The sequence below is a fragment of the Rhynchophorus ferrugineus genome, unplaced genomic scaffold (assembly GCF_030347505.1).
Source record: "Rhynchophorus ferrugineus isolate W39M unplaced genomic scaffold, kcgeb_rfMv2 rfM1, whole genome shotgun sequence".
Classification (NCBI taxonomy): domain Eukaryota; kingdom Metazoa; phylum Arthropoda; class Insecta; order Coleoptera; family Curculionidae; genus Rhynchophorus; species Rhynchophorus ferrugineus.
The window spans coordinates 62324734-62337566 of NW_027472580.1; the positions used below are offsets into that span (position 1 = coordinate 62324734).

At 30.8% G+C, this 12833-nt stretch overlaps 1 protein-coding gene across 4 annotated transcripts in view; it reads left to right on the forward strand.

Moving 5' to 3' along the window:
• Window positions 1–12833, forward strand: part of RapGAP1 (Rap GTPase activating protein 1) — a 642055-nt gene that overhangs the window by 366934 nt on the left and 262288 nt on the right. The window contains exon 1 of one of the 4 annotated variants that reach the window (XM_076398413.1): window positions 1970–2351. The exons of the other annotated variants lie outside the window; for them this stretch is intronic. Within the exon in view, the coding sequence (XP_076254528.1) occupies window positions 2269–2351 (83 nt within the window). The 5' untranslated portion in view covers window positions 1970–2268. Of the gene's footprint in view, window positions 1–1969; window positions 2352–12833 lie in introns of those variants that run through there. 4 annotated transcript variants of the gene reach the window in all.

Here is a 12833-nt window from a genome sequence, read left to right on the forward strand (position 1 = left end):
ATTTTAATAAATAATTCTTATTTTCCAAGCTTGTGTCCAATTATTTATAGTGTCACTTGCCTGTTGTAATTTTCGTGTGGCTTCTTCACAATTGTCTCCGACAGCTATAATCGCAGTATCATCAGCAAATGTAGCCATCGTAATATTTTCCATTTGTGGCATATAACAAGTGTAGAGTAGATAAAGCATTGGTCCCAATACGATTCCTTCTGGTACACCTGCTTTAGCTTCTTTTATTGTAGAGAAAGCTTCCTCTTGTTTGACTCTAAACATTCTGGATGTAATGTACGATTTTAATAGTTCGGTGTGTTGTTTTGGTAGCATTTTCTGCAGTTTATAAACAAGGCTTTCATGCCAAAACTTATGGAAAGCTTGTGCTACATCTAAGAATATAACTGAGCATACTTTTTTATTTTCTTAGGCTCTGTTAACATCTGTTATTCTGTGGGCCTGGTCAATTGTTGAATGCTTGTTAATAAACCCAAACTGGTGTGTTGGTATTAGGTTTTTTCTCTCTATGATCGGTTTTATTCTTTTCAACAGGAGTTTTTCTTAAAACTTTAGATATTACTGGCAGCAGTGATATAGGTCTATAAGCTTTAATTTCGTGTGGGAACTTCCCAGGTTTTGGGATCATTATAATTTCCGCCATCTTCCAATGCCTGGGATATGTTTTAATCTAAATGCTGTATTGATCAAGTTAGTGAATTTTATAATTCCCTTTCTTGGTAGTTTATGCAGTAATTCTCCTGTTATTAAATCGTTGCCTAGTGATTTCCTGGGGTTAATGCCAATAATTCAATCATCGAATTTTCAGCTTCTATGTCCGGCAAATTATGATCAATATTAGTTTCGTTTGGTTTGAAAGTTTTTTTCTAGATATTCAGTAAATGCTTCGGCTTTTTAGCGATTGTCACGTGCCCAATTCCCACATAGGTCTCTTATAGGTGGAGTGTGTAGACATGAGCACTTTAGGTATTTGGTGGCTTTCCAGAGTGAGTAATCAGTTTCTTTATCATCTGTTAAATTTCTCAGATAGTCATTTATGGTTTTGTTTTTAATTTTCAGTATTTCCCTTTTCAGTCTTTGGGTTATATTGTTTAAACTATTTTTAATTTCAGGTGTTCTGTTTTGTTGTCATTTTTCGTAATTTTCGTTTTTCAGCTACCTTTTCCTAAACTTCTTTTGGATAATTAATTCCTTTAATTGTACTCTTAACTTCTGGAGTATTATTCCAAGCAGCTTGTTGAATATCTACTATAAATTTTTCTGCGTCAAAATTTAATTGTTCAGTTGTCTTGAGTGGTACATTTAGTTGAATTCGTTTTCAGCAAATCCTTCCCAGTCTGTTCTCTTGTTTGTTAACGTTGGGTTTCTTTATTTTCTTATTATATTTTCGCTCCACGTCAAAATCGCTGGCGTATGATCTGAACTTAGCTCAAAATTGTCTTCACTTTTATATAGTTGGATGTTATGTTTCTTTCTATCAAGAAATCTAACAGGTCTGCGATTTTCTCTTGGTCGGTCGGCCAATAAGTTGGTTTTCCATTTGACATGTAACTACATCTTAGTTCATCAGCTGCTTTATGCAGTTCATTGCCTTTAGTTTGCCTTAATCATGAAAATATTTTCGGCTATCGATGGACAATAATTTAAATAAAATACACCGTACTGATTTTCGGCAATAAAGCTTCAAATTAAAAGAAATCCTTTGAAACTAATTTATCGGCCAATATATTCTTAAAGTAAACTAATAAAATAATATATTCTTTCTTAGAAAACACATTATCTATGTAAAAAAACAAATATGAATGTTACTAAAAAACAGGAACAGAACGTCTCTTTCGATCAAACGAAATCGAAATGCGTCCAACTACGTCCGCCGGAGAATCGACAACGTTCGGCGTGTTCCACGGACGGAAGAGGGGCTACTACGCTATACCGGTCTTCCTTTTTCCCTATCCGACTCAGTCCTAACGCGTCCGCATCGGAGGGAGGTTATGTGAACGGTCGTTCGGAGAGTCTACAGTCACGTGCTTTACGATATCCACCAGGAATCTCTCTCGATTATGGGTTAGGTTTTACATGTTCGACGTTGATTTGTTGATACGACAAATCGAGATAGAAACACATTGAAAAAAAAACTTGTGTGGTATTTGTTCATTCATCGCCTACTGGATTTGTGTGGATTATACGACTGTGCAATAATACGTGCAATCTTTACTGATGCTGTTACAGTTTTGTGATGCTGTTTGATTTGGATACTCTATGGGTTTGAAGATGAAATATTTTGCTGCCGGACATCGAGAATCCTATACGCTTATTGCGAGGAAGCGATACATGAAGAAAATGTAAGTGAATGGTTTTTAAAAACAGATGAACGTTTCGTTATTACAAGTATAAAATAATATTATTGTTATATGATCAATAACTAATTTTATAATTCCTTAGAAACAATTAAAATAAAGTTATTAATAATCTTTATAAAGTCCTTATCGATAATGTTAAAAGAAAATATTATTAAGAAAATGTAAAACAGCAGAACAATTATTTTTGTTCAAAACAAAAACCAATTATTCAAAAAGAAATCAAAAAATGTATTTCGTAAAACTGGTATTATTTGTAACATTATTCATATTTGTACATGCAATTGTAAATAATTTGTTTAATCTACAGAGATATCTTTCAAAAACGTCATAACGAACTTGAGAACTTAAACTAGATTACTCTCATAATTGGTCAGTAATTTTAATTCATTGTTCGGTTTATTTAATGAATGACTGATATATTCAACATAATTACGATAACTCTGTTTTATGACGCACTAAACACTTTCACTATCATTATATAGGTTTAAACAGTTTTAGTTTTCAAGTAGCTTTAGTGGAGGTGTGACGGATGATCAACTGATCTCAAACTTAGATCTAGACACCCTCGTAGGCTTATAAAAAATCAGTTTGTTTTATTAATGATCATTCAGTATTATTCCCAGTGGCCCGTTTCTGTTCTGGTTGGTCAATTCATTCTGGGATAATTTTTTATAATACACACAAGTTTATATTATTCTACAAATATACAGTTTTCTCAATTATATAGTCGTCTTCATCGTTGGAGCTTATTCTATCGAGATAAGCTTTTAAGCACTGAATTCTAGTATGAGTTACTGTTTTGAAAAATTGATACATGTATGTAATAATCAGTTGCTATCAATACTTATATATGATGAAACTAATTACAATAAAATAATTACTATATTATCTGGGCAAAATGACTTTAATCTAATAATTTTTGAATTTATCAGTTATATTATTGAAATAAAAAATTATCTTATTCATTATTACTCGTTCAAGTTATTATTATTAAAAATACACATTTACTACAACAACAATTTTCTATAAATTATTATTTTCTATAATAAAATTGTATACTATCCCATAGTTGACGTCAAGTACTTTCTAACGAAATTCTAAATATATATAAGCGTACCGCAAGTGGTATCGATAAGTAGCTTATTCTGAATTAATTTCACGGTATAGCCATTTAAAGCTATTTTAAATCGATCTTTGGTCGTCTGACGATCTACCATCATTATCGTGGTATCTGGTAATGAATTTTTAATTTTGTAATATTCCCCTTTGGGCCGTAAGGTAACCGTGTTAGAAAATTCCATCACAGTCTACCCACTGGCCATTGCATGACTGATTTCTTTATAACCAGGAATTATGTCAGATTTTTGCTTGTGCTTGATTGTTGTACACCAGCGTTTGCTACCTCGCTCTGCGGTCCTGCAGCATGCAACGTAAATAAAGATGTTGTACGCCCGAAGCGACTAATTTCTATTTATTGCACAGTGTATTTGGTACGTTTAATAACAGAGGGTGAAACATAGAGTAGGTGTTGGTAGTTATATTTTACTCCTCAAGTTTGTGCGTATGCATGTTTTGTTTATAAATGTGTCTTTTTTAATTAATCTATGATTGCGAGTTAAATTTACATATTACAATATATTGTAGAAGGGAGAGTATAGAGATTTAACAGATATATAATTTTAGATCTCTTTAATCACCCAATCACTTTATTTGGGATATTATTATTTTATCAAAATGTAAAGTTATTAGTCATGATATTATTCATGATTTTGATTAATTTAATTAATTTTGATTATCTGTGATCAGTTCAATGATATATCAGGTGTGAACAGTGATAATATTGCAACCATTTTATAGTAGCCGGTTATATTTTTTTCATATCTTCATATACAATTTATTCATAACTTATTACAAATAAATATGTTGTTTTCTGGAAAACAAGTCATATCGTTATTAATATAAAGGTTATTATCATACTACTCTGTTTCACCTCAAGAAACATGATGATATTATAAAGATCAGTATATTAACTTACTAGGACACTAAACCTTCAAATAGTAACGAAAAAAATACAAGAATATTGTTGTCTAATACCATAGTGGCAATTTTTGAACAAATAAGTTGGATCAAATACAAGTTAATTTATGAGTATTAGATAGATTCATGAATCGCTTTATACTAGCTTAAAACTCTTATGGTGGGTAAGCAATATATTCTAAATATTTCAATCATCAACAGTTTGTGCTGTTCGGAAATCACTTGACAACAAATAGTGTGTTGCATAAACCCGTTACTGAAGTGAAACAAAAAACTACTATAAAGACGCAATTGCTAATACAACTAACCTTGTTAGCAACGACGGAGTGATTTTTTGTCTTGGTAATGGCGTAGTACGCGTAACCAACTCGGGTTCATTTTCTTGAACAAATTACTCTGAAAACTTACCACAAAGCAAAAAACTTAAAGCCGTTAGCATACTTAAAAAACTTTTCTTATTAGGGAAAAGAAAATAGTTGTAAAACGTGTCTACTCTAACACGTTTCAGTAAAGTACACTGTGAATGTGTTAGGTATTTAAATGTGTAAACTAAATATAATATTCGCATAATACATAATGTGATATTTTGATGCATACTTTTAATATTTTTGGTTATCAATTTTGATATCTTTATCTTTATTGCATAATTACACAAGATTTAAGAGTTTTTTTCTCTTCAATATGCCTCTTGTTTCAGTGTTCACTGAACAAAAGTTTCTGATCTTGATATATATAGGAGCAGTAACTTTACATAGTATCTTTCATTTCTTATTGAGAATATCCTCAATAACAGAATCTTGAGAGTGTTACTGCATCCATGCTATTTCGTAGGACCAAAATTGTTATAAAATCGAATTTTAAGTTTTCATTTAATCAATCTATATTAACTGTATTTCTCAAATGATTGTATAACAAAATAAATAATATATAAGTAGAATATATAAAACACGACCAAGATGTTTCTCAAGTTAATTAGTCTCGCTTAATTTACTTTACCCTACCATAACGTTAATATTTCTTGAAGACGCAACTCAACACTTGTTCTGTTTTCCAAATGAGGCGTAACTAACTAAAGGTACGAAGGTTAGAGGCGTGGAGTCTCAAAGGATGTCAACATGTGGTTAATGCGAGAACGGAAAAAAAAGATCATTTCTTTCAGATGGCCGTCGAATAAGACTATCACAATAAAACACGACAAAAAAACGACGAAGAAAATTAATTAACGAAAGAAAGGAAAGAAACAACGGGCTAATTTCGAAATACGCGGTTTCGGTTAAATTGGTTTTATTAACTTTTGAAGTGTCGTTTTCTCGGTTGTGTCGCCAAATTATGATTTCGAAAGGTTACCGGCTGTGTTACAAAAGCCGAAGTAGTATAAATAAGTTAATAAATACGTCGTGGTGCAATCGTTTTGTTCGTTTAACCGCCAGCAGAGCCGTAAAAAGATTTTTCAAAAGAATTATTGCTTATTAGATAAGATTTATGACTCATTCGATTTTTATATTTTAAGATAGTTTTAATTAAACACAATGTACATATATGTATCTCCAGAAATCTTATTGGCCTAACTAAAATATTTAACCTGAAACTGAGGAACCCAATAACCATTTGATTCTACTTCTGACAAATGATTACAATGATTTTGATCTTCACATGAATTTTAACCCGTATTTTAATCCATATTTAGATATACCATCACTCATACAAGATCAAATTCCTTACAACTCAATACTGTTTCAAAATCTATTATCTGCTACCATTTCCATCATTTTTCTTTTATCTGCCTACGAAGAAATTACAAATACAATACAATATATAAAAATAAACTCCTTTTCGTTGATTGTGTGTGTGTTTCTCATAGTATGCTTTACCTAGAAGCTCTTACCTTGTCAATCCTAACTCACTCAACAAGTTTTTTGTTTAAAATAGGTTTCACGCCAGATCACTTCAAATGTGTCACTCCCCACTGATAATAGTTATCCAAATTGCATTAAATTTGTATCATAACAATTCCCATAATATAAAATCGTTGAAAAGGATCAAGTATATAACCAATTATTGCCTTTCGAAACTCGAAAAAAACAATAAATTGCCAATTGTGTAGCAACTAAATACCTAAAATCTAATATAGCTATTTTGTTACGCTATTAGGTTAGCGGCAAAGTTTCATTAAATAAATTAAAATGTGTACTATACAAAATTAAATAAATATTTGTTATAGAAATTGATGTGAAATCGCAGTTGGAATAACCTCGTTTATTTCATCGACGAACATTTTGCATTTGTTTTGTTTATTGGTCACACTAAGAAACAAATTTACATATACACTGTGTTTATTTTTGCAAACCTAGATTTGGTTACACGTTTACAGTAATAAGTATACTGTTAAGGTACAAGCTGTTAAAGACATAAACCACTTAAGACCTAACACCCAACGATAAAATCCCCTTAGAAGGAAACTGAAGTCACTGGGCCATGGTCGATTACAACATCAATATAAAAAAGGCATCGTTACTGTATTCACATACTTAAATTCCATGAAAATATAGTTGTAAATTATACACATTCGGTATTTAATTATTGCTGTATTTTTTTCGAAAAAATATTCTTCACGCGACGAATGGTACCGGATACAATGGCAATTGGAAGTAAATCATCAATTAAGTCGGTCGCATGGCGTTGGATTTTGTTGGTAGTCAAACAACCGCGAATAGTTGATGTTACGAAATTAACGTGGGTACGTTAACGGTGTGGATGGGCATGGTCGGTGGGTTTTCTAAGTCGAAACTGTTTTATAATTTCCTTTTTGGTGTATTTAAACCTTGAAGAAGTTGAAAAAATTAATACAATTAATTATCTGACTTCTTAATTTTTAATGTATTAATGTATTTATATTTAAATGAAATTATATATGACATGAAGGCAATAAGATTAAATAAGATACAAGTCATGAATATTTTTACTAATCTTACAACTTAGTTTTAGCCCAGCTTAGTTTAATAAAATATTATTGGTACTGTAATTAATTCCTTTGATCTATATATTTTCCATTTTGCAATGAAGCACGAAACACATAAATTGACGTTTTCTTATATTTATTTTTGGGCTTTAACCGCTAATCAGCCATCAGCTGTATTGCTTTAACATTGAAGCAAATATAAAGGAATTGTTAAGTAACCTCCTAAAGAACCCATGGGTCTTTTATTGCCTTCTTGTTTTATGTATATTTTATAGCTGGTCTCTTGGTCACTCTATTTAGTCGAACCTAAATGGTTCGAATCTCCCTCTGATCTATTAAGTATTAATGTTTATAAACAAGAGTGTAAGTCTAACACAAAATAACCACATCAGACGCGACATCAGCGTGCGAATAATCAAGATAGAAGATCCAGATTCTTAGAAAACCTCAATTTTAACTACATATTGCTCATTTTCACGAATTGTCATATATTACTACTCTTAATAATAGGGTGTTAATCGGAGGTAATTGATGGCCTAGGATACCCTTTAAACAATTCTTAAAAAAATTAAGTGATTATAAGTTTATAGCAAATAAACAAATCATATTACAGTCACCTTTCATTACAAATATTTGTAATTCAGTATGATGTCTGTTATTTTGTTATATATAGATGTATTATCAGTAGAGTTATTACGCTGTACCTTATTTATACGTACTGTTTTTATCAGATACAGTGTTCAGATTTTATTTTGTTAATTATTTATCGTCTCAGTTATCAAAAGTCATATTAAATGAATATTAACAATAGTGATTGGCTTATTTTGAGGAGTATAGCAAAATTTTAGTACATTAACCTGCCATAGACATGCCTTTTATTACTTAATCAAGATTATTCTATTTTTTATAAGTATAACAACTTTAATTTTTGCTATAAATCGAATAACACAAAATAATAATTCATTTTTGTTTTTAACTCATTTTCAGTGACTCGATCGTTATCCATATGTATTTTTTAACATTAAATATGATAAAATTAATTAATGGGCGTCAATGTATAATAAAAAATTAATATAATTAGAAATGTTAATTAAAATTTTTCAGTAAAAAATTGCTTTTTACAGTATGTTATTATTGTTACTGAACATTTATAATTTTGAAATTATTTCACAATAAATACTATTTTATTGATAAAAATTTGCGGGTACTACTATAAATGTTATGTATGTTATAAATTTGTATATATTTAATGAAGTGAAACAGGTGAAATTATCTAAACCGTAAAGATATTTGTTATGTGAATTAATGGCAATTTAAAATCACACAAGAGGAATCTACAATAGTTCGACCATGGTCAGTAAACCCTTATAAACAGTTGACAAGAAAAGGTGTATCATAACGATCAAGGAACATATGAAACAATCAATCTAACCGACCTGATTTATTTTAAAAAAAAACCAAAAGAATTGTATAAACTATATCTAGATACCGAAGGCATTCGAAACTGCGCATGGTCGTTAAAGTTTAAGCACAGTGTGTTGAATAATGATGTGATCGTAATATATTTTAGATCTTTTTTGCAAACGTTGACTAAAACTACCTAAAATTCGTGGATTTTACTAAGTAAATTATATAATTTACCTACTCAATAGTTGCTTTTTACAGTTTGTTATTATTGTTAGTGAATATATATGATTATTTATTTATTATGCATGTCTATAGTCTTCTTAGTTCGTAACTGTTTTTATTCAAACTTTTCCTCGATTAAATTCCTTTTTTTTTCCTCAATTAAATCTACAACAAATTAAATTTAGCTACACCTGCATCCCTAAATATAATAATGAATGTCCGTACTTAATCCTTTAAAATCACATCACCACTTTATCTTGTTAATCAAACAAGGGTCCAGTTACAAAGAAAACCATTTAACGGCATCTATTATTTGACGTAATTTTTATTAGCAGCCTCGAAAAAAAGAACGGTGAGAACCAAACGGGGTAAAAGTCGATTTTCACCACCCCACTTAATACAATTATATTTTTGCACTGCCCAGCAGAAATTCTTTAAGAGAACACGTGTTCAACTACAAATTAGGGGAGTAGTTTTCGAGAAAATGCGATTCTTTCCCGACGCCCCGAAGACTGTACGTTAACTGGCGATCGTGTCGATGATAGGGGCATGTTCTCAACGTCATCGGGGCGTGTGAATGCAATGATAGTGGCGTTGTGTAACGACCGAGCACGTTTTTTTGCACCTTACTCGCAAACTATCAAGCGATTATGATTTGCGTGTAAAGATGCGTCGTCACACGAAGCGAAAAACAAGTCGGAGTCCAGGAATTATGCATAGACTTTTGTCGTCTTTGTTTTGGTGAGAAAAGGGGGAATAAAAATATCAACGAACTTTGATAGAGCCGCTTAATTGTTAGATAGTACGCTATATGACGACTTGCTGATATACTTGTTATATATATATATATATATATATATATATATATAAACAAATGTTAATAACTGTTAAACACAATCAATGAAACCGAGAGTATAATGTACATATTATATTTATATTTTGTTAACTAAACCTTATAAATAATAAACAATTATCAAACCTATAAGTTAATTATAGATTGTCTTAGTGCGTATTAATCGTATTGAGCTAATTTTTGTTGAAGCTTTACTGGCATGCTTTATTTTTAAGCATTTGTTTTTTTTAAGATTTTAAAGTCTCCTTTTTACCAACGGGGGTTTATCTGGATTGGATCTACCGTTTAACGTGAGCTCCGAACCACGGTTCTCGCCATTAAGCCTAACGAATGGCGAGTAACCAACGTAGAAATCATACCAGAAGACATCTGGTTTTACCCACCTTGGTTACTGGCGTGAATGGTATCATTTTCCCTGTTGGATTTGACACTCTTACCTATGAAAATTGAAACAAAATGAAAACAAATATGAAACAATCACATAAATTTACGGTCATGCCCCAGCAAGATTCGAACCCGCGACTATCGCAACAGTAGGTGGACCGTGCTGTCGGCTTAAGTATGTGTTATTTCGCCTTTTCATTGATGTTATTATATTGAATATTTTTAGTGCAATAAAAATATCTGAATTTTTACCGAGAAAATAGGATTTAGGTAAAGTTTTACTTTTTTTTACTTCGGTTTGAATAAAAAGGCGGGTGAAGTCATCGAATGCTGTCCGCATCTTATGGCAACCATATTCCATCCATTTCAACATGTGAATAATGGTTTCTATGTATTAAAAGTTTTATTTGTAGAAGTGATTTTGACATCGAAAACACGTTCTAAGCAGCCAGCGTTTAAAGACGAGGATTTGAAGGCATTACTCGATAAAACCATCAATGGGGATCGCTATCGACTACAATTCCAGCGTTTGTTATTCTTCAGCATGACAACGTTGCACAGCCGGTGAAAACATACTTGGAAACATTAAAATCGGAAGTGCTAGCCTAACCGCAATATTATCCATATTATTGTTGCTCCTTCTGCAAATTGCCTGAAAGTTGTGAAAAAATAGCAGCTATCGATGGACAATACTTTGAATAAAATACATTGTACTGATTTTTCCGCATAAAGCTTCAGATTTAAAAAAATAAAGTAATTTATAGGCCTAACTATTTTGATTATTGCGACATTTTTAAGATCGTGACAGTTTTATTAATTTTCCAATTTTTTCTTACTAAGCCTTAATATGCATTATTTTATCAGATTCGTGATTCACGATAAAATCTAAAGTCGTACTGATGCAACTTAATTAAATTATTTTAGATGAAAGACGATACAGGTGATATTGCATCAGTGTGATATAACCTCGATACCTCAATAGGGCTTCACAGGCGAGGAATCTTCTGATTAACACGGAAATATGCGAGAATAATTCGTTATTAACCTAATTGCATTTATAAATATTTCCTAGTCATTGTAATAGGTTTATTGTTACGTAATTCGATTTTATTTTTATTTTGTACTTGAACCTGAACTTATTAAGATTCTTATTAGTACAATAATAATTTTAAAAAATTTCCACTTTGGCTAAACATAAAACTTATTATTTGAAAATGTTTTGAACATACCCTTATCTGAATATTTATTATTTAATTATATCAAGATTTGAATTGGCGATTTATTGTACTGTTATTCATTCATTCATCAAAAGCAATTTGGACCTTTAGGGTACAATCATGGGTTGGCACCAAGACATCAGACCAACTAGTAATCCAGCATATCCAAAAAAATTCTAAGATTAATTACCAATGCTTATTGCTACGTAACAAACGAAGAGCTGCACGATGACCTCGAAATCAAATGGATACACGAAGTGTTCCAAGATTTCGCCTTAAAACATGAAATGAGGTTGCTAAATCATAGCAATGTGGAAACGATACTAGACTAGCTACTAGACAATACGCAGGAAATCAGGAGATATATTCTTAAGTGTAGTTTTAGCAGTTTTATTTTTAATTTAGGAAATACATACTGGTGTATTACTTCCGTACTCGCCTTGCTGTATGCAAGTATAACAGAACAATAGTAATAAATTAATTTGTACATTAAAATTATACTAAGCATATCTAATTGTAATTAATTTAAAAAATTGTACTGTTATGTTGTTTTACCTTATTACATTTATTTTGCTAGTATATTATTGAGGTTTTTGTTGCTGTTATCTCTAAGTCTAGGAGTACATCACTCTACGGTCTCTCGTGTAGGAAAATACGATGAGATAAAACAATAAGAAGCGACCAATTTGAATCACGGTGTAAGCAGTGTTCCATGTTAAACTGCTTGTACATCATATCAAACATTTTGTTAAAATTAACTCCAGATAGTTTAAATGTAATACGTCTGTTTTGATTCAATGCAATTTGGTATATTCGTAAAATGTTGAAAAAAACGTTCACTATTTGATTTTGTTGATGATATATAATTGAGTTTTATTACCTATACCTATTATTATATTGAGTTAATTTATTATAATTGTTTTATTATTTGTTATTTATTTAACAAACAATTAGTAATGTAAATTGCGTACATTTTACGGAGAAAAAATAAAACCAGCAGTGTATTTTCTTGAAGATTTATTTATTGTAGCCAGTATATACCAGGAGAAGCATGTATTAAAAGTGGTCATAATCACATTCCCTTCACAGTATCATAAATATAGTAAGTCTTGTAGCTGAAAAGTACATAGGGGTCTTAAGTGTTTTCTATACAACATCAGGACCTATCTGAAAAAAGACATTCTCTCTCAACATTGCCGGTTTTTGGACTTAAAATCTTATATCTTAATTTAATTATTAATATTGTTTATTTCAAACCAATTAATTTAAAACTTATTATTTAAAATACGTATTTACAACAGATGTAATGATTTAAATATAATATATACCCATAAAAGAATGGGTTAACGAAATCGACGCGTAATTCTGAAATAATATTTCTTATT